Below are 20,463 nucleotides of genomic sequence, written 5' to 3'. Positions count from 1 at the left end.
AAGGGGAAAGAGAAGAGAAGAAAGTTATTGCATGTAAAAGAGAAGGAAAAATCAACTTTAGCATAGGGTAAAACTGGAAAGAGGTGTGCCTTTTAAGCATTCTCAAATCTTTTTGGACAATCTCAAACTTTGGATGCTCCCTTTAGGCCCCAGGGTGAGCATTGGTAAGATGCGAGGATGATTTCTATATACAAAGGTTCGAATTTCACGTTGGACATTTTTGAATACTCACATAGTGCGAGCTACTCGTGACGCCAAGGTGTCATACTAAGATCCACCTCTACTTCTCGAATTTACATGATAGTGGGTTTGTGAGACTGAGTCATCTATCTCCAGAATTAGTTGGATCGGATAAAAAAAGGCCTTAAAGGCAAAATTAGGGGAAGAGAAAAAATATATATAAAAAAAGGTCATTGCAACTAAACAAATATCTCTTTTACAATGTTATGAAATGGGTCAACCCGTGATAGGACGAATCAACCCATCAAACACCTGCCATATGATGGGACGAGCTGACCCATCAAAAATCCATGATATGATAGGGCGAGGTGAGCTGATCCTCCGCCATACTAGGGGATTGAAAAATTCTCAATCCAACCTAAAGTGGATTACAAGTTAAACGGGTTAGCCCATGAGTCCGTTAAAAAATATAAATAAAATATATTAAAAAAATATTGAAACTTTTAAATTTAAGTTATGGATTGAATAGGTCAAGCCCGCACACATTAAAATTTTCACTTTAATTTTAAATTTTAAAAAATTTTGTTTTGTCAACCCACATGCCAATAAAGCCCACCACTGATCAACCTGTGCAAGCTACGAGCCCAAGCGAGTCCGTCCATTTGAACCCACTTTAAAATGAATTAATAAAATTTTAATTCAACTTACTAATAAATTATTTAACGAGACGAGTCAATCTAATAGACCTAACCTAAATTGATGATACTCTTTTACCATCCCAGCCTCGAACCCATCCCCCTCGAGCAAGCAGGGGCAACAACTGAGATAATCCCAAGCCAATGGAAGAACCATTCAAGCTTTGCTCTAATCTTCGAATGGAAGATATTATCATCTAGTAGGGGCAAACCTTAACAAATCCATTAACATCTCTTGGACTATAAAGCAAAAACAAGATCCGTAGCATCTCATCACTTGATACTCCAGATAACAAACCCCCAATTCTCACCATAGAAGCTGGATGATGCAACTGTGTGGGGGGTTCAACTAGCAAGCCTTTGGAAATTATAACTAGACAAGATACAAAGTCCAGCACCAAGTTCCATAGATTAACAAATACTGTAGTCTAAAACATTGCAAGAAGGCTTCAGAAACTACCAAAGAACAGTATGATTCAGTTAGCACCCACTGCTTCTCTTGAGCCCCACAAATGCAGAAAACAAGTAATGGATATTCAAGGTAAATCTCATCAGCTTGGAGTTTCGTCATGCTTGAAGATTCTCTAAGGCAAGATCACGCCACTCATCTTTTTCAGCTTGCTGACTTTCCTGATCTGGAATTTAAAGGAGAAAATCAACACGAGGACACAGCAAAGTCAATTGACATCAGATATTAGCATAAGTACATTTTGAAGGTCAATAAAAACTAATTATTCCATGCTACCATTTCTAGATTGTTGAATGGGGTTGATTTCTCGTAGATTCTGAGCACCAGAAAGGAATTTAAATTTAAGCACACTGAATCCTAGTTTCCAATTCGAATTACAATGTCGTACAGTTAGGAAAAACGGTATTATACAAATTGTAATAGGCAGTTCAAACGATCAACAACTCAACAGAAGACTAAGATAAGCTAACCAAAGCCAAAATTGGAATGATGTTTAATGACTGCAAAGAATATGCAGGAGCATGTTCTTGAATGTGTTTTACAAGTTTTGATCCTCCATTCAGATGTCAACAAACTTTCAATGATATCGTATGTTATCTCTGTTAAGACCAATGGGACCAGCTAAAGGGGGGAGAGTGAATAGCAATCAACAACTTGCAAGTGCAATTTTATAAAGCAAGGTCTCAAACACAATTAGCACAACAGAATAAACATAAACAAGAAACACTTACACAATTGCAAACATGCATATTTACGTGGTTCAACAATCTCGAATTCCTATTCCACGACATATGATATGTCAGTGGATAGCTCTGATGCCACTATTTTTCTCCTTCTTGGAACTCTTGTAGAAGTGGAGAAACCTTTTATAAGTACAACAAAATTGGTTTACAAGAAAACCTTTAGTATAAGACATGGTTTAAAATTTTGTTTCACGTTGGGCAAAACAAACTAAATTTGTCGTTTTGCCCGCCGCCCTACTCTTGCACCCATGCGACACTAACATCGTGGGCCACCCCGCATGATCGTGGAGGCACCGTGATCTTGTGGTGACCTCCATAGGCTCGTGAAGGCCGTTGCAACCTCCGTGGGTTGTGGCGGGGACACCATAGATGAGCGGGTGGGGTGTAGAAGAAAACTTAGGTTAATAACTAAACTTAAATTAATAATTTCAATCAACTCCTAAGTATAAAATAAACTTAATCAAACTCTAATAAAACTATCTCATTAATTTAATATATACATATATTATTTATTTTAATTTAAAATATATATAATAAATTATTTATTTATTTACCATATGGAGGCTTCGTGATCTCATATATTTTTTTATTTCTAAAAAATATTTTATTTAATTTTTTTATATTATTTTTTTTATATTTAGATTATTTTTTTTATTTTGAATTAATATATTTTATATTTAAAAACTCCGCCCATGATGACCGGTCATGGCCGGTCCCAAGCCCGGATAAAGGAGGAGAGTTGCGTTAGGTTGCCAGCCAACGTCAAACTATGGCAAATATTTCATGAATGAATCCATTAAACTATTGTGCTAATGCTAGGTTGTTCCCCGGAAGGAACGCGTTGCAGGGTCCGATTGTAACATCTCGGCAAGGACCGCTACATCTCCAGAACTTGGGTGTAGTGATAAATATGCAAGAGTTCCCGTTACAGGGTCCGACTGTAACGTCTCAGCAAGGACCGCTACATCTCCATGAGAACTTGGATGTAGTGTTAAATAGGCAAGAGTTCTCACACCGTAGGTTAGATAAAAACAAATATGATAGGAAAACTAATAATCTAAGATTTGGAACATGGAACATAGGAACTCTCACTGGTAAATCAATGGAGGTAGTAGATATGATGATTAGGAGAAAAATTAATATTTTGTGTGTACAAAAGACAAAATGGACAGGTGAGAAGGCAAAGATGATAGAGAACTCGGGTTTTAAGTTATGGTACACTGGAAAGAGTAGAGCAAGAAATGGAGTAGGTATTATTGTAGATAGTTTGTTAAAAAATGAAGTTATAGGAGTAGTTAGAAAAGGGGATAGAATTATAGCCCTTAAGATAATAGTGGCGAAAGAAACTATGAACATAATTAGCGTATATGCACCACAAGTAGGATTAGATGAAGCTACCAAATCAAGGTTTTGAGAGGACTTAGATGAAATATTACAAAATATTCCACCAAATGAAAGGATTTTAATAGGAGGTGATCTAAATGGGCATGTCGGAGTGAAAAATGAGGAATATAAGAGAGTACATGGGAGTTATGGGTTTGGAACGAGGAATGAGGAAGGGAAAACTATATTATATTTTGCGATAACATATGACCTTATATTAGCTAATTCGTTTTTTAAGAAAAGAGAAGAACACTTAGTCACATTCAAAAGTGGGAATAATAAATCGCAAAATGACTTTCTTATGGTTAGGAAGAAGGATAGAAAGATTTATAAAGATTGCAAAGTCATCCCTGGAGAAAACTTAACTACCCAACATAGGGTAGTAGTGTTGGATATACGCCTCAAACATAGTATCAATAGAAAGAAAATATATACAATTCCTAGAATTAAGTGGTGGAAGTTAAAGGATGGGAAGCAACATATATTTAAGGAGAAGGTAGAAGTACAAGCATTAGGTGAAATATACGATGACTCTAATACAACATGCGATAAGATGGTATCAAAGTTGAAAATAGTAGCTAAGAGTGTCCTCGGTGAGTCAAAGGGGCATGCACCGCTAATTAAAGAATCTTGGTGGTGGAATGAGAAAGTACAAGAGAAAGTGAAGGAAAAACGAATAGCTTATAAGGAATTATATATTTGTAAGAACGAGGAAAACTTAAAAAAATATACAATAATAGTCAAGAAAAACGCTAAGAAAATAGTGAGTGAAGCAAAAAATGACACTTTTGAGCGGTTATATCAAAAATTGGATACAAAAGAAGGGGACAGAGGCATTTATAGAATAGCTAAAGTAAGAGAAAGAAAAACAAGAGATCTTAGCCAAATAAAATGTATTAAAGATGAATGTAATAGGGTATTAGTAAGCGATAGAGAAATAAAAGAGCGGTGGAAGAGGTATTTTTATCAACTTTTCAATGAAGGTTTAGGAGACCAACTTAACTTAGGTAATTTAATTAGGTCAAATGAGCATTGAAATTTTAATTTTTATCGTAGAATTCAAACTTCAGAAGTAAAACAAACTTTAAATGAGATGCACAATGGAAAAGCCGTTGGACCAGATGATATTCCGACAGAGGTATGGAAGTGCTTAGGGAAACAAGGTATTGAATGTCTTACAAAATATTAATTAACATGATATTAAAAATATATGATCAATGGAGGATAAGTATTCTAGTTCCCTTATATAGACGTATAAATTATGTAAACTATAGGATATTAAACTAATGAGTCATACTATGAAACTTTGGGAAAAAATAATAGAAAAAAGATTAAGGAAGGAGACCACAGTGACAGAAAATCAATTTACGTTCATGCCTAGAAGGTCGACAATAGAAACTATACATCTTCTTAGACAATTAATTGAAAAATATCGGGAGCAAAAACAAGATCTACACATGGTATTCATTGACTTAGAAAAAACATATAATAGAGTCCCAAAAGAAATTATATGGAGAATTTTAGAAAAGAGAGGTGTTAGCGTAACATATATTGAACTAATTAAGGATATGTATGAGGATGTAACGACCAGAGTAAAGACTTCAGGCGGAGTAACTAAATCATTTCCAATAAAGATAGGGTTACATCAAGGATCAGCTCTAAGTCCCTATCTTTTTACACTAATTATGGACGAACTCACTGCGCACATTCAAAACACAGTACCGTGGTGCATGTTGTTTGCAGATGATATTATTTTGGTAGATGAGACACGTGAAGGAGTAAATGCTAAGTTAGAATCTTGGAGGGAAACACTAGAACGGAAAGGTTTTAAGCTTAGTAGATTAAAGACAGAATATATAAAATTTAAGTTTAGCAATATTAGAAGTAATGAAACAATTGTTAAGATAAGAGAGGACGAGTTGCCTGGAACCGAGAGATTTAAATATTTAGGATCATTTTTACAAAATGATGGAGGGATTGAGAGAGATGTCTTACATAGAATACAAGCAGGATGGGTGAAATGGAAGGGAGCGTCGAGTGTTTTATGTGACCGTAAAGTACCTCTTAAACTTAAAGGTAAGTTCTATAAAACCGCAGTTAGACCTGCTATGTTATATGGAGCTGAATGTTAGGCTATGACTCGAGCACATGAGCAGAAGATGAGAATTGCAGAGATGAGGATGTTAAGGTAGATGTGTGGACATACGAAGATGGACAAAATAAGAAATGAAAGCATTAGAGAGAAAGTCGGAGTTGCATCTATTGAGGAAAAACTCCGAGAGACATGTTTAAGATGGTACGGACATGTACTTAGACGACCAATAAATGCTCCAGTTAGGCGATGTGAAACTATGATAAACATGCATATTAAACGAGGAAGAGGAAGACCAAAAAAGACTTGGTTAGCAATAATAAAATAAGATAAAATTTATTTAAATATAGATGATGATATAATAGGAGATAGAGCTCAATGGCGTAAAAGGATTCATACAGCCGACCCCACCTAGTAGGAAAAGGCTTGGTTGTTGTTGTATATTTTATATTTAAAAAATACTGAAACTATATCGGCACAATATAGTACTAAAATCGTATTGTTCCGATTATAAATCAAAACTCTGATATGGTTCAAAATTTAAACCAGGGTATAAGGGAGAAATTCCAATTAGACTTAACCAATCTTATTTTCATAAGCCTTCAAGTTCCACCGACATCTCCTTTTATATCTTTCAATCCTCCAATGTCAATTGTTGTTTGCCATCTATTACTCGACTAGTCTGCACCATCAATCGATTGCTCATTTGATTCGGTTAATATAACATAGCAACGACTCCTTTTTACTCACCGTGTCGCCAATTAGTCGACTAGTCACTTAGCATCAGTGGACTGCTCGCCATTAGTCAAGTCCGCATTCAACTATGCCACAAATAAAAACATTATGCTCGTTGGCTCCTTGGACCGAATTAAATGCAACTTGATTCCATATTAGTTGACTATACCAAACCTCAAACCCTAATTTACCGCAACTTTAGAATTTTAGTTTATCACTTGACTACTTGCTTTATTGAATTCCACACCAGCCGATTGATCAAACCTCAAACCCAAAATCAACTTAGGGTATTAGATTTTCCATCCAGCTGACTATTATTCATCACCAATCAACTGAAAACCTGACTATGTCTACCTCTAAGGTCGAGTTCGCTTACATTGAGTTTTACTCTCATCCTCATGCATACATGTCACTCAACACTCACAGCTCACCAAAAAGTTACCATTTGTAGCTTGACTTCACCTTTGACCATCTCACATTAAGTCATACGTCTCTCGGATGCACCGATCTCGAGACCCTTCCACATGCCATTCATCATGTCTCTTTGCCAATGTAGTTCACCTCCAACAACTATTATCCTTGTTACCTCAATGCTCCTTATCGTATGATACCTTGGTTTGTCTCATGCAACCCTTTCTAATCACCTATGGACCTCGAACCATTGAGCTACAAACCCAGTCACGCTAAGTCTTCACTCCAGAGTTACTCCAACACAATCTCAATGCTCCTTTTCTTGGGTTTCCACATATGTCTCATAACATCCTTCTCTCATCTCATTGGACCTATAAGCCACTAAGCATGCTACCTTGCACACCATGTTAACATCCATACATTCGACCTCATCAAACCATGAGCTATCTAAGTTCCATTTTTGTTCCTTTAAGTCCTTGCACACTCAAACACACATATCAAGTACATAGGTAAAACCTAACTTGAACCCTCTGTCGAAGCACCAAAATCTAAAGGAGTACGAGCGTGATTGCACAATCTCCTTCACGAATTAGTATTAAACTCAATTATTATCTTTTGAGGGAGAAAAGTTGAATCTTTCATTAATAAAATTAAAACATTTCTAAGAAATGTTGTAAAATTTAATAGCTTTTTGATATGTCAAAGGGGAAGAAATAGTAATGTAACCAAAGTGTAACTTAAACGGTTTGATATTTGAGCAGCAGTTTAAGTTAAATTATATTATGATTATTGATATGATGTGTCAAATGTGCAAGTATTGATTACTTGACATAGATATTACAAGTGCAATAATGAAAATTTTGGCAAGTGATGGATAACTAGATGCTTGACAGATTGAAGTCTTGGAGACAAGGTCTTTGGCATAGACGAGATAGAAGCAAGGCATCTTAGCACATGAAATCCTTAAGGGGATCCTCTTGGCATATCTTCAGGTGAAGTTGAGAGTTGAGTGTATTTGTATAAAGGATTATCCATGGAACTAGACAAAACAAGACCTCATTCTGTTGTAAAATGGCAAATTAAGTTGATTGATAAGCCAATGGAAAGTGTTATTCTATTATAATGCTTTCTAATCTAAAATTTTTTGCAACTGATGGCATATTCAGTTGACTGGAGCTACCATTGTGGAAAAGAGATCCGGTCATGATTAGCAACAGGAAACAATTAACTAAATTAGCACTACGAAAACAAAATGAAGATTAAATGAAGGCAGGTTTGATGGCCTATATATATGGGACAAAGGAGGAGCAAAAAGACAAGTACTCATACTCTTTCTCCTTGTCTTAGCAATCTTATCATTTCACTTGCTTTTTTGTGTTTTCCTCCTAGGTGACTAAGCAAGTGTAAGGAAAAAAACCTAAGTTAACATTTGACATTATTTATATTACCTTTATTTTGATAATCTAGTATGACACTAATTATAAGTTAGGTGTTTTCATACCACTTGTATTTGTGACGATGGATCATGATTTCAAATTTTAATGTTGATTTATGTTTTTTTGGCTGAAATGTAAAATATAAAATATTTTATTGTAGTTATGTGTTTAGTGTTTATTCATCAATAATAACTTGATTATTTGTGTTGTTTAAGAATATAATTTATATCTATACATTAATCTTAGTCTTTCTTTTAATATCAATTTGATACCGACGACCTAGGTCCCTACCTATCACATAAGCGCCAAGTAGTGGGTCAACCACCTACCGCTTGAAACTGCCATACACTACTTTGGTAAGTGGCACAAAAGTTTTACAAGGGTACATGGTCATATGGCCTACAAGCAACTTGTGTATAAAACCAACAAATACTAGAGTATCAAACACTAACCGGAAGAATATACCTATTTGATAAGTTTCTTATAGAATGGGCACATGTAGGAAATTCTGACCAGGAAGCAAATTTTCAGGCAGAGATTTTCAAACTCCAAAAATAACAATCCTGATACCTTGACATTTGGAAAATAATGATAACATTGTAATCTGAATAACAGTTTAATCAGAATGTACATTTTCTGAAAACTGAGAATATAGACCATCTAAAATGAGATATGGTATGATAACCATCAACCCAAGATGTGTACACTTTCTTGATTCCTGTTATAATAACTAGATATTTAGGTACATATCCACCTCTACTTTGTTTGCTGTTTACAATGCAAGATGTGCCTGGACATCCATCTATCTCCTCTCTCTCTCTTTTTTCTTCTCTTTTTTGTTAATCCAGGGGCTTCGCCCAATTCATCCAGGTAGACTGTCTTCCCCTAGTTCGCGGTAAATTTGGAGAGAAAAGTGCACATCAAGCAACCCATTCCCTATTTGGTAAATGAAAAATTCCATGTATCTAACATGTTTTCTGGAGTCTATTTCGGGATGTCAGTTGTAAAATAGTCATACTATCATCAAGTACGGAAATCGTTAAAAAAAAAAACTAATTTTAGGGGAGGGGGGAGATGAAGCAACTATATGAATCCAATCTGGCGCCGAAGAAAAAACATATTGTTAGGGTTTGCTTACGCGAGTCCTCGGCATCATCTGCCTTGTCAGCCATTACAGAAGGCAGAGGGATATCTGAAATGTACAAAACAAACATGAAGAAAACCGGAGGACGCAAGAAGAACAAAGCAAGAAGAGGCGAGATGAGGAGCGAGGTGTGGGGAAGGAAGCATCACCGTCGTCGGGGAGGGTGTCACGCATCCACTCGTCGTCGACGATGTCGATGAGTATGCCCATGCTCAGTCTCATCTGCTGCTCCGCCATCTCCGTCAGCGCCTCGTTTATTTTGTCCACTTTAGGGCAGACCATGGCTGAAATTAGATTATAAAGTGTTTTTAAAATTTGCTAATTACAAAATCTGGCATTACCGACTGACAGTTTGGCTAAACTTATAAAAACAACTTATAACTTGTACAGTTTATAAATTGTTTTAGGAGCTTATTAGGTTTTATTTTAAAAATAAATTGTTAAAATATTTGGGTAAACTTATTACAATCAACTTAAAGGTATTGATGTATTTGATATTATAAGATTTTTTATTAATAAAATTATCAAAAAAGGGTATAATACTATTAATAGAGGGTTTTGGGCTTTTTATTAATAGAGGATTTTGAGCGAATTTTTGTATCGAGGAGAAAATTGGAAAGACGTTTGCGGATACTGTGTTTACTAATTACATTATCATGTTATGTACATAAGGGTTTAGTTGTGTTAGATATTTTAATGTGGAACAATGAACTGTATGTATTGAGCTTCTTTATCAGTATACCCCTGAACATGTTTTAGTTGATTAATATACTTTGTTGGATATATATGTCAAGTCATAAATTTTTGTATCAGTAGGGAGTGAATAGATATGTATTAGGGAGTGGGTCGATTGCCTATTGCCTAAAAATGCCTTGTAAAACTCTGCATAGCATGATATCACAAGATTTCAGAAACCATTTGATTCATCATTTTTAAAAATTCCAATGATACACAGATAAAGCACATAAGCAGAAATTTGCTCTATAGCTCTAGTTAATGAGAGTTGAAATGGAATAAATTTGAAACAAAAAATTTGGAGAGGAACTTTATAAACTAAAGGTTTGAAGCACTGTAAATTAAACCCTAAACACATGAAATCTCATTTAAACAAAACATAAGAGGGGATTAGTTTAATAGGACAACTTAGAAATCCTTGTAAGAAGCTTTGAATATCTTTGATCAATTATTGAACTAATAAATTTTATTGAATATGTTATTAATACGATAAGCAAGGTGGTTAAACTGAGAGAAACTTCTAGAGACTTGTTGATAAAATAAGTTTTGATAAGATTGTGATTAAACAAATTGATTAAAATGTTAATGAAGTAGAGATGACAACGTTAAGATGGATGTGTATGGTTGTTAAATAAAATAAAGTAAGAAAACCTAGTAGTATTATGTTCAATAGATGATAAAATAAGAGAAATAAGCTTAGATTTATGTGCATGTTCAACAAAAACCAGTAGGTTCTATAATTAGAGTTGAGTAAATTAGACTTAGGTGGAGAGGGATAGATGGGGCTGTAAAAAAATCTACCAAACACAATCCAATGTGAAATCCAAAACCAAAAGAAATCCATACACTTAAGTGGAATCTAATGCATAAAAATTAATTTTTCATGGCTCCTATGATGAGTTTCAAATAACATATGGTTTCGACATCCAAAAAGAAAAGGTTTAAAATGAAATTTTCTGGTTGCCAGAAGTGCTCCAGCAATTAAAATCTTCCATCTTGCAGATTGCAATCACTCATCTTTTATTTATAAAATAAGATGAAATGGAAATTCATCCTTTTGATGAAGGACAAATTGGAGTGAATTCATGAATGGGCTCAAAATTTCCACGGGTTATGTTTATTAACATAGGTCTCATATGGCTTTCAAGTTTTCTATTAATCTTTTTCTAGGAACTTTGCAATTACTTTGTTGAAATAAAAGAAATTTAGATTTACCAATTCAGTATATCTTATTTCAATGTATTCAATAAATCCTGATTAATTGTGAATGATGAAACACTGGAAGAAGGCATATGTAATAAGGTCACTATTGAAATCATATGCAAAGAACTGGATAATAAAATCATCCATCAGTGTGTAGAGTATAACTCAACCACCAAATTTTTATTAACCAATTAAAGCACCGTCCACAAGGCAACATACCCCTTTTGTTGTTCAATACATGAATGCCCTTTTCAAAACACCCAAAACATATTGTGGCCATGTGGAAACAGAGCAGAGGGCATTATATAACTTCTAATACTTTGCAGTCATTATTGGTTTCCTTATACCATAATTTCTCTTTTAAATTAATATTTTATAGATCTGATATATCAAGTTTTATTGTATTTAATTTTTTTTGCATCTTAAATTAATTGTAAAATTTTAGACGATGTAATAAGTCAAACCAAACCAACAAATTCGATTTTGGCATTGAATTGAAGTCAGGTTAGTTTTCAAACAAACCCATTGGGTAGTCATGGTGATTAGCGTTAATTTGATTTTTTTTTTTTTTTACTAATTTAAGGTCAGACCAAATTTCGACATGGGAATAATGTGCTTTTGTCACATTGGGACGAATTAGTAGATTTTAAAGAGCTGAGGGTCATATATTTTTCTTCCCTCTATTCTCATAATTTTTCATTTCGCATAATTTTATCAAGAGGGCGTCTACAAACACCTCTGTAAAAATCTCAGATTAGCGTGGGATTGACACTAGCAAAATAAACCCTAACTTAGATCAGATAGATTTCATCGTCCTAACCACACCCGTAGTATTGATCGAGAACAAATAACATCTGGTAATCCATTTGTATCACAATCCCTACTCACTTATTCCTATGACAAGTAGAGAAGGCTACAACAAAAATTAACCAAAATTTTAAAAGCACAAAAAGGATCTACGAAAACCAAATAAAAAAGAAATAATGAAAATGAAACTCACGGATCCACGTCTTGCCAACAATATATTTGCCAGATTTCCCTGAAGAACACCGCCGTCACTTGCCTTGCCCCCACGAGTCACCAAGGAAAGGGGCGGATCCAAAAGACGATGTGATGTACTCAACGACGCTGTAAAATAGACATGGCATGGGCTTCTCCATACTGGGCTGAGCTGGGCTGGGCTGTAGTGTTTTAAATAATTTTAAGGTAAATTTTGTAAAAGGCTATTGTTGAGCTTCAAGTTAGTTTGTTTCAGGGGTAATTTAACCCAAAGCTTCCGGCGTATAACCAGTGGCTCAAGTAAACTAAAGAATAAATTTTATTTTCATATATTCTTCTCGTTTTGTCCTTTGGATGGGACTAAAAGAACAGAGTTTTTTTTTATTACTCCGATCCTTTTTTTTTTCTGATCGATTTTTATTTTTTATTTCTAATTTACATTTCGTTTTTATTTCTAAATGTCCTCTAAACTAATTGAAATTCAAAATCAGTTTTAAAAAAATATAATCGATTAAACCTTAAACCCTAACCGTCCTAATTAATTTGTCCAAGTTGCACATTTGTCAAGACAACTCCTAAATATGTTGTCAGTGTCTCTGGTGACTATTCAATTAAAATCAAATTGAATTAATCAAAAATTAAATAAATTAATTTTTTTAATTAATAAAAATAAAATTAACTGATTTTTTACTAATGATAGATTTAATCAAAATTAGAATTTTTTTTAAACGGGAAAATTTTCAGTTTTTGTGTATTTTGATTTATTCCAATAAGAAAATTAAAAATCAAAATCGAACTAATAAAAAAATAATATTTTTTAGAAAAAAAATTAACTATCAAAATAATAGAACCGGATTTTTAAATTGAATTAGTTTATTAGATTTAACTAAATTTTTACTCACCCTGCCTCTTTTTGAGCCTTTTTCCTCCTTTTCCGTTCCTCTATTTTCCTCCACCTCTTGCCCTACTTTTCTCTCTTGGCCTACTATTCCTCCTAAAACATTTAACAATTTTGACTAAAATTAATTAGTTATCTAATAATTTTGATAAAAAAAAATTATATGATTATTTTTATAATTGTTTTGATATTTTAAAAGGATAGATGAAGTCTAATAGACTCTTGAATAGAATTGCATCTCTACGTTTACATTTAGTCAAAAATTTTATTTGTAATTTTATCTAAAAATATTATATGATTATTTTGAGTGGATTTTAGTGATTTTGAAAGTACTTAGTAGTTTGAGAACTAGTTGCTCGAAATTTAGTTTTTATCCTTTGAAAAAATGAAAAATGATTAAGTAATATTGAGCCTGGGGTGATCGGTTCGATCCCACGGAGCCACGAAGGTAAATTATGAAGTACTAACAGTAGATAGTCTAGAAATCCAATATCTCTTAGTTGTAAGTCACATTTTCATTTGAGGACTTTATTGAGTAGTTTTGATTAAAATTAATTACAATGATCACATGATCATGTTAAAACTATTTAAAATGTCTTAAAAGCCTGAATGGACTCAATTGTCTACTTAAGGCATCTATAAATTCAAATCCATCATTAATAAAAAAAAATCATTTATCATTTTTTTCAAAACTCATGTTTTTTAGTTGTTTGGTGTTTTATAAGTATAGTTGAATTTCAATAGCTTCGGTTGTATTATCTATTTTACATAAAAAAAAAGTGTCATTTTACTAATGGGCGTACTTAGTTTTCTGGATTTTTCAAAAGTGCACCGTACTTTAATTTTTATCAACGATGCATCTAATTCCTAAAATACGCCTTTTCAGTCCTAAACTAAATTAAAAATGAGTTCTTTATTTAAATTGAGAACTAAATCTTAATTATTGTTAGCGGGATATTAATGATCATATCAATTTTCATTTCATAATATAAGATATACTTTTAAGAGTAATGCCTAAGAAACACCACCACTATATTTTGATGACCTAAAAAGTTCATTTTTTTAAAAAAAAAAAAATTATATCGTAATCATCTAAATTTATCTATATTATTTTAATTTAGAGTTTTAATAAAAAATTAAAAATAAAAAATTATAAAATTAAGTGAAGATTACAACAACATCCAAATCTGATCCCGATGGGTCAGCTAGGAACGTTAATAAAAGTAAACAATATATATGTATTATTTTTATCTTTTTGATAGCTACTTATAAGATAAAACATAAATCAAATTAAAAAAAAATCAATTTTTTTTTAAAAAAATATTTTGGTGCTGCTATTTTGGTCAAAACATCACCATTTTGATATTGATTTCTTCAAAATATTACTATTTCTGTGATTTTGTTTTTAAAAAATCAATGATATCCGGAATTATCAGTTTTAAAATAAAAAGTTTAAAAATTCAACCATTTTAACTTTTATATAGTATCATATTGTACCTATATTCTCTGATTTACTTTAGGATAGTATTAACAGTTTGTATGTATTATCCTGATTTTGTCATTTTTAAAATTTTAAAAAGCATCTAAGTCATTGATGGACTTCACTAAGTCCATTTCAATCCAAACTCTATCCCATAGATTAATTTTACTCTTTTATATATATATATATATCTTTACCATTGATCCTGATTGAATTTGGGGTGTGATTCAGGTATTCGTTGGTGAAAGGTCTAGTGCTCGGAAGGAATTGCGTTTAGACTCATTTAGTACTTTTTTTTTTATTTAGAAGTATATTATATATATTTATGATTTAAAATTTTAGGATTTAGAAATTTGGTTATAATAGATTTGAGTTAATAATATTTTTTCTCTAGGGTTTATACTTCCTTTTGAGTTACAATGTTCAAGATTAAAAATTTTAGATGTTCAAAATGTATATTATATGTATCTTAAGTTAATAAGATTTTCTTCTAGGGTTCAGACTTCTCTTGGGTTATAGTGTTCAAAATAAATAATTTTAGGTGCTTATAGGGTATAATATATGAATTTAGAATGTTTTAAGAAATTTTAAATTTAAAAAAAATAAAAAAAAAATTAAAAAAAAAATAGAGTCGAGGCGCATGGATTTAATCCAGTCGTTCGACCAAAAATAAAAAAAAATAAAAAAGAAATCGTGGACTGTTCGGCAAGGGACGATCCGCAGGATATATATATATATATCGATTTAATTTTTTTAATATTATAATCCAACTTAAACCCTAAATATTTTAGCATCAAGGATAAAGCAAGGACTTGGTTATATTCTCTCTGTCCTCAAAGCATCACAAGTTGGGAACAATTGGAGAAGCAATTTCTGAATCATTTTTTTCTCCAAGTAGAATGATTTATATGAGGAATTGCATCACAAATTTTGCTCAGGCATATGGAGAATCATTATTTGAAGCATGAAATAGATTCAAGAGTCTACAAAGACAGTGCCCTCATCATGGTTTGGAAAAATGGCTGACTCTGTACATATTCTATAGGAAAATTTCTTTCTTAGATAAGTGTTTGTTAGATTCATCAGTTGGAGGTTCTTTTATGGACAAGAGTATAGATGAAGCATATATGTTAATTGATCAAGTGGTGTTGAACCTCCATGAATGGTCGAACAAAAGTTGGATGGAATCTCCTTCAGAAATTCAAGAAGTACAAGCCATATATACAAAAGAGTCTATCAAACAAAATACAATTCAACCATCCAAGAGTTTTGAAATCCACAAGTCACAGAATGAGGAGTTCAAACATTTGGGGCCAAAGATTGATAGCATTGTTTCAAAATGGTTCAAACAAGATCCTCCTCCTACACAGACAGTGTCTAGTGAATAGTGTAATAATTTTAAGTTGAGAAATGGAAAGAATCATGAAGAACTACTGAAGAAGGACTTGTTTAGAATTGAGGAGAAGAACTATCAATCGATTGAGAATGCTTATGTGGTCATGTAACATTCTATCAATTAATTACTACATTGTAGCAATTGATTAGTAGAATTTAACTCGATCAAAAATGAGTTAAAAAAAAAAATCATTGCTCTCAATATATTATGGTAAATTGATGTTTGAAGGTGTAGATATAATAACGAGGACTAGATGAAAAATAGAACTTCATTCCATATTATTTTGAGCTCTCTCTAGGTCCCTTAGTCAATTTTGACCTGATTTTGACCAAAATCAACTAATAGACCTAGAGTGCTGGGTAGGACATGAAACTAAGTTCTATATATTCGTCTAGTTCTCTTAATTATATTTATACCTTCAAACATTATTGAAATACACCGAGCAATAATTTTTTGAACACAAATCAAATCGATTTGTATTAAAAAAAACACTACTTTCAATATAGTGTGTCAAATTGATATTTGATGGTATGGATATGTTGGAACACTTTGGAACTAGAGGGGGGTGAATAGCTCATCTCGCTTGCTTGCTCACTTCGTAGATGTTGTTGCAGCAGATAAACTTAAAGTAAAGTCATAATGCTAACACAAGGATTTACTTGGTATCCACCTCAAGATGAGATGACTAATCCAAGGATCTGGTCCTCTCTCACACATCCACTATGAAATACACTCATTCTCGAAACAATTCGGAGGTGGAGAAATCTTACAACTCAAGAATAAGGAATACAACTCGAAACAAGAAGTAAATACACAAATACAAATGAAAAGCCTTCTTGCTTGATCCCTTGTTGCTTGTGAATGCCTCTTATAAGCTTCGGAAATGCAACAATACCTCAGCCTGAAGCTTTCAAGAATTGGCGAAGAAGATGGAGTGAAGAGTTTTTGAAATAGTGCATGAAAAACCCTTTTCTAGGGTTACCATTGGCACCTTAATAAATTAAGAATCTCATTAATCACTTATGCCTCTGCAACCTGCTCAAAACGGTTATATTTTCAACCTTAAGCAATTACTCTAATCGATTAAGTGTTATTAATCGATTAGACGAATCGATTAAGAACATTTCTATTCGATCGCGAGAAACCTTGTAAGCGATTAAGCCTTCTTGCTTAATAGCTTACCAAACATTTTGTTTCCTCACAAAATCAGCCTTAATTGATTGGTCTAATTGATTAAGACTTGTTGAATCGATTATCCTAATCGATTCAGCTTCATTCTGTTTCTGTGATCAAATGACTTAAGCTATTAGGGTAATCGCTTAAGCTATGGTAATTGATTACTAAACCCTAACTTCCAAACCTAAGTTATCCTTTACTTAATATTCGGTCAACCGTGACATGTTGGGACTCCTCATTGCCTAGCATCTGGTCAACCTTAACCTACTAGGACTTCTCCACCAAGTGTCTGGTCAATCCTTTGACCCACTTAAACTTTTCTCCTCGTGTCAAGTATCCAGTCAACCTTGATCCACTTAGATTTACCATCTCATGACAAGTGTCCGGTTAACCTTGACCCACTTAGACTTTCAATCACCAAGTGTTCGATCAACCTTTGACCCACCTGGATTTTTTAACTAGCTGGCTTCACTCACCAAGACTTTCTCACTGTCTAGCTTCACTCACTAGGGCTTTTCACTTGGCTTCACTCATCAAGACTTTTCATTATCTAGCTTCACTCACTAGGATTTCCATCTGGCTAGCTTCACTCACTAGGGTTTTTCACCTGGCTTCACTCACCAGGATTTTTTATCTGCCTAGCTTCACTCACTAGGGCTTTTCACCTGTTTTCACTTACTAGGATTTTCATTTGCCTAGTTTCACTCACTAGGGTTTTTTCAATTGTCTGGCTTCACTCATCAGGACTTTCACACTAAGTGTCCGGTCAACATTGACGCACTTAGATTTTCTTCTTCTGTCAACCTTTCAGTTGGTCTTGCCCTTGCCTAAACTCTAGTTAGGACTTCCCAGTCAAGTATCCGATCAACTTTGATCTACTTGACTCTTCTTCACATCAAACTGGTCAACCTTGACCAATATCTCTAAACAGAAAATTACACATGCAATCTCCATATATTGTCAAACATCAAAACTCAAATATCAAGACTCAAGCTTGAGCCAACTCAAGCTTAGTCAAACTGGTCAATCTTGACCTAGGAAAATTGCACCAACAATTTTTTTCCTTTTTGATGTTTGATAATACATTTAAGTTAGGCTCATCTCATAACCTCAACTTCTTCTTTATGTCAAAGAATGAATGAGGGTTTCCTTTATTCTCTCCCTTAACATAAGGGTTTCACAATCTCCCCCTGTGAATATAGAGAATTTGCTAACTTAAACCCTACATTCTCCCCCTTTGGCACACATAAAAAAACTCTTCTCCTTAAGAGTTATCTCATGTTGTTCACAACCTCACTTGTTGTTCACAATACCATAATGAAATTCTCATATCCTTCATTGTGCTCAATGCTCACCCTTGAGCATTAATCATATGCTCATCCTAGAGCATTCATAACAATGATGGTTTCCAACCTTCAATTATTTAGTTGAAAGAAAGAATCTAAGTCATGTCTTTAAGGATTAGCTCACCCTCAAAATATGCTCCAAAACTTTCGTCATTACACCAAAAATGACTTGGAATTTCTAAACTTTTAGAAAATCTAAAATTTAAAGTTTTGAGGTTCAAAATTCAACCTTGAAACTAAATCTCATCCTAAAATCTAACTTAATTTTCTTTTAACCAAACCTTTCTTGTTTTACCAAGAAAACTACCCTTAAATGCTTATTTAAGCACTTCTTAGGATTAGAAATGGTTAACACAACTAAATATTACTTAATCAACTTAAATAAACTTATTTAAGTTGAAATCAGGGCCTCAAGCGATTAGGAAAATCTCTTAATCGCTTAAAACTAGCCTTAATCAATTAAAGTTGGGATTTAATCGATTATCGAGTGTTAATCGATTATCGAGTGTTAATCGATTAAGACCCTTAATCGATCATGTTGATCGATTCTGTGAGCCACTGTGCTCACGGGAATTCACCTTAATCGATTAACCTAATCGATTAAGGTGTTGTAATCGATTGCCCTAATCGATTACAATTTTTGAATTTCTTAAATCAATTCTGTCTGAATTTCATAAATACCCCAATAATTCTATAAAATTTTAAAAATTATGAAAATTCATGCAGACATTATTTATATCATATACTATTATAAAAAAATAATTTTATAAGAAAATACATCATATTTTTAAAAATTAACACAAAGTTGGAAACTTTTAAAAAATTTAATGTTTCTTCCAAATTTGTGCTTAACTATACAATGGTAATTCCTATGAAAAGATAGTCTTCACCAAGGTTTTCCAAAAGTATTTTGAAATGATTTTTATAATCAATTTCCAACTATGTTCCTTAGGCTAAATGCACATGACTTGTACATTAGCTTTCCCAATGATTGGATAACATATAATATATATGTTTGGATGAAATCAAAACTCAAAAAGATGCACTAAATCAACATCTTGAGTTACGTTCATCGTCCTAACATCTCACTTATATATAATGTGTACTAAAACACATAGAAGCCAACTTATAGTCCTTGTGAGATGTAGATATTGGTTTTGCCCTATTCTAAGGGATCATGCATTTCTATCTAGGCATTTTAAAATTGATCATCGACCTAGGATGTCACTTGTTGATTAATGTCATTATCCTTAATTACAAGGAATTAAAATAATACATGATGTATTATGACATATATCAAAATGAGTATTTTCAAAACAAAATCTGTTATAGCTACATGATGTATGTATGACATGACATGGTATTTTTATTTTTCATAATAATTATGAATGTAAATTTATGATGTCATGACATATGATAAGTAAACAATCATGACAATTTATTATAAAGAAAATACCTAGATTTTCATCTTAGTTTTGTCCTTAATCTATTTTTGCTAAGTTAAACCTAATCCTAGGTTGCCCTCATCACCCAAGATAATGTCAAACTCCCAACTTGAAATTCTTTTGCTTTTATCCTTATTATGTCAATTTAATTAGGCTCAAATCTTCAAATTTTGACGCACTTTACTCTTCCAAAGAGTAAACATTCAAACCTACATTTTCAAAGGTTAACAAAACCATAAAAACACCTCCAAGTGTCAACTTCACTAAGGTTGGGTTAACTACCCTTACAATTAGAGTTGATACTCTCTAAACTCATCTAGGGTGTAGAGAACACACTCCTAGGAATCCAAAATTGATTGGTTCTCCTTGGGTATTTTAGGTATTCACTAAGGATGACTTCCCTTAATACCTTCTTAATGACCTTTCTAGACTTCTTAGAAGCTTTGATCATACTTGACTCCTCACGGTCAACTCTAGGAATAACTTTCCTTGTGACC

At 33.0% G+C, this 20,463-nt stretch overlaps 1 protein-coding gene and 1 non-coding gene across 3 annotated transcripts; both read right to left on the bottom strand.

The window, feature by feature from the left end:
- Positions 1-1,212: 1,212 nt before the first annotated feature.
- On the bottom strand, positions 1,213-12,337 carry LOC122046463 (anaphase-promoting complex subunit 13-like). Of its 2 annotated transcripts, none has more exons than XM_042607178.1 (4): positions 12,227-12,337; positions 9,438-9,572; positions 9,283-9,336; positions 1,213-1,510 (listed from the first exon to the last, which is right to left on the bottom strand). In XM_042607178.1, the coding sequence occupies exons 2-4, from the start codon at positions 9,568-9,570 to the stop codon at positions 1,443-1,445; spliced, it is 255 nt and encodes an 84-aa protein (XP_042463112.1). In that variant the 5' UTR covers positions 9,571-9,572; positions 12,227-12,337; the 3' UTR covers positions 1,213-1,442. The 2 variants fall into 2 exon arrangements, with proteins under 2 accessions (XP_042463112.1, XP_042463111.1); XM_042607177.1 differs by lacking the exon at positions 1,213-1,510 and adding an exon at positions 8,722-9,080.
- Positions 12,338-15,509: 3,172 nt separating this feature from the next.
- LOC122049824 lies at positions 15,510-15,615 on the bottom strand. Its single transcript, XR_006131080.1, has one exon. It is a non-coding gene; the product is annotated as a small nucleolar RNA R71 (small nucleolar RNA).
- Between the last annotated feature and the right edge of the window lie 4,848 nt (positions 15,616-20,463).

Source organism: Zingiber officinale, chromosome 2B, assembly GCF_018446385.1.
Source record: "Zingiber officinale cultivar Zhangliang chromosome 2B, Zo_v1.1, whole genome shotgun sequence".
In the NCBI taxonomy this organism is placed as follows: domain Eukaryota; kingdom Viridiplantae; phylum Streptophyta; class Magnoliopsida; order Zingiberales; family Zingiberaceae; genus Zingiber; species Zingiber officinale.
Note: the sequence above shows the minus strand (reverse complement) of the source record. Positions and strands in the feature narration are given on the sequence as shown.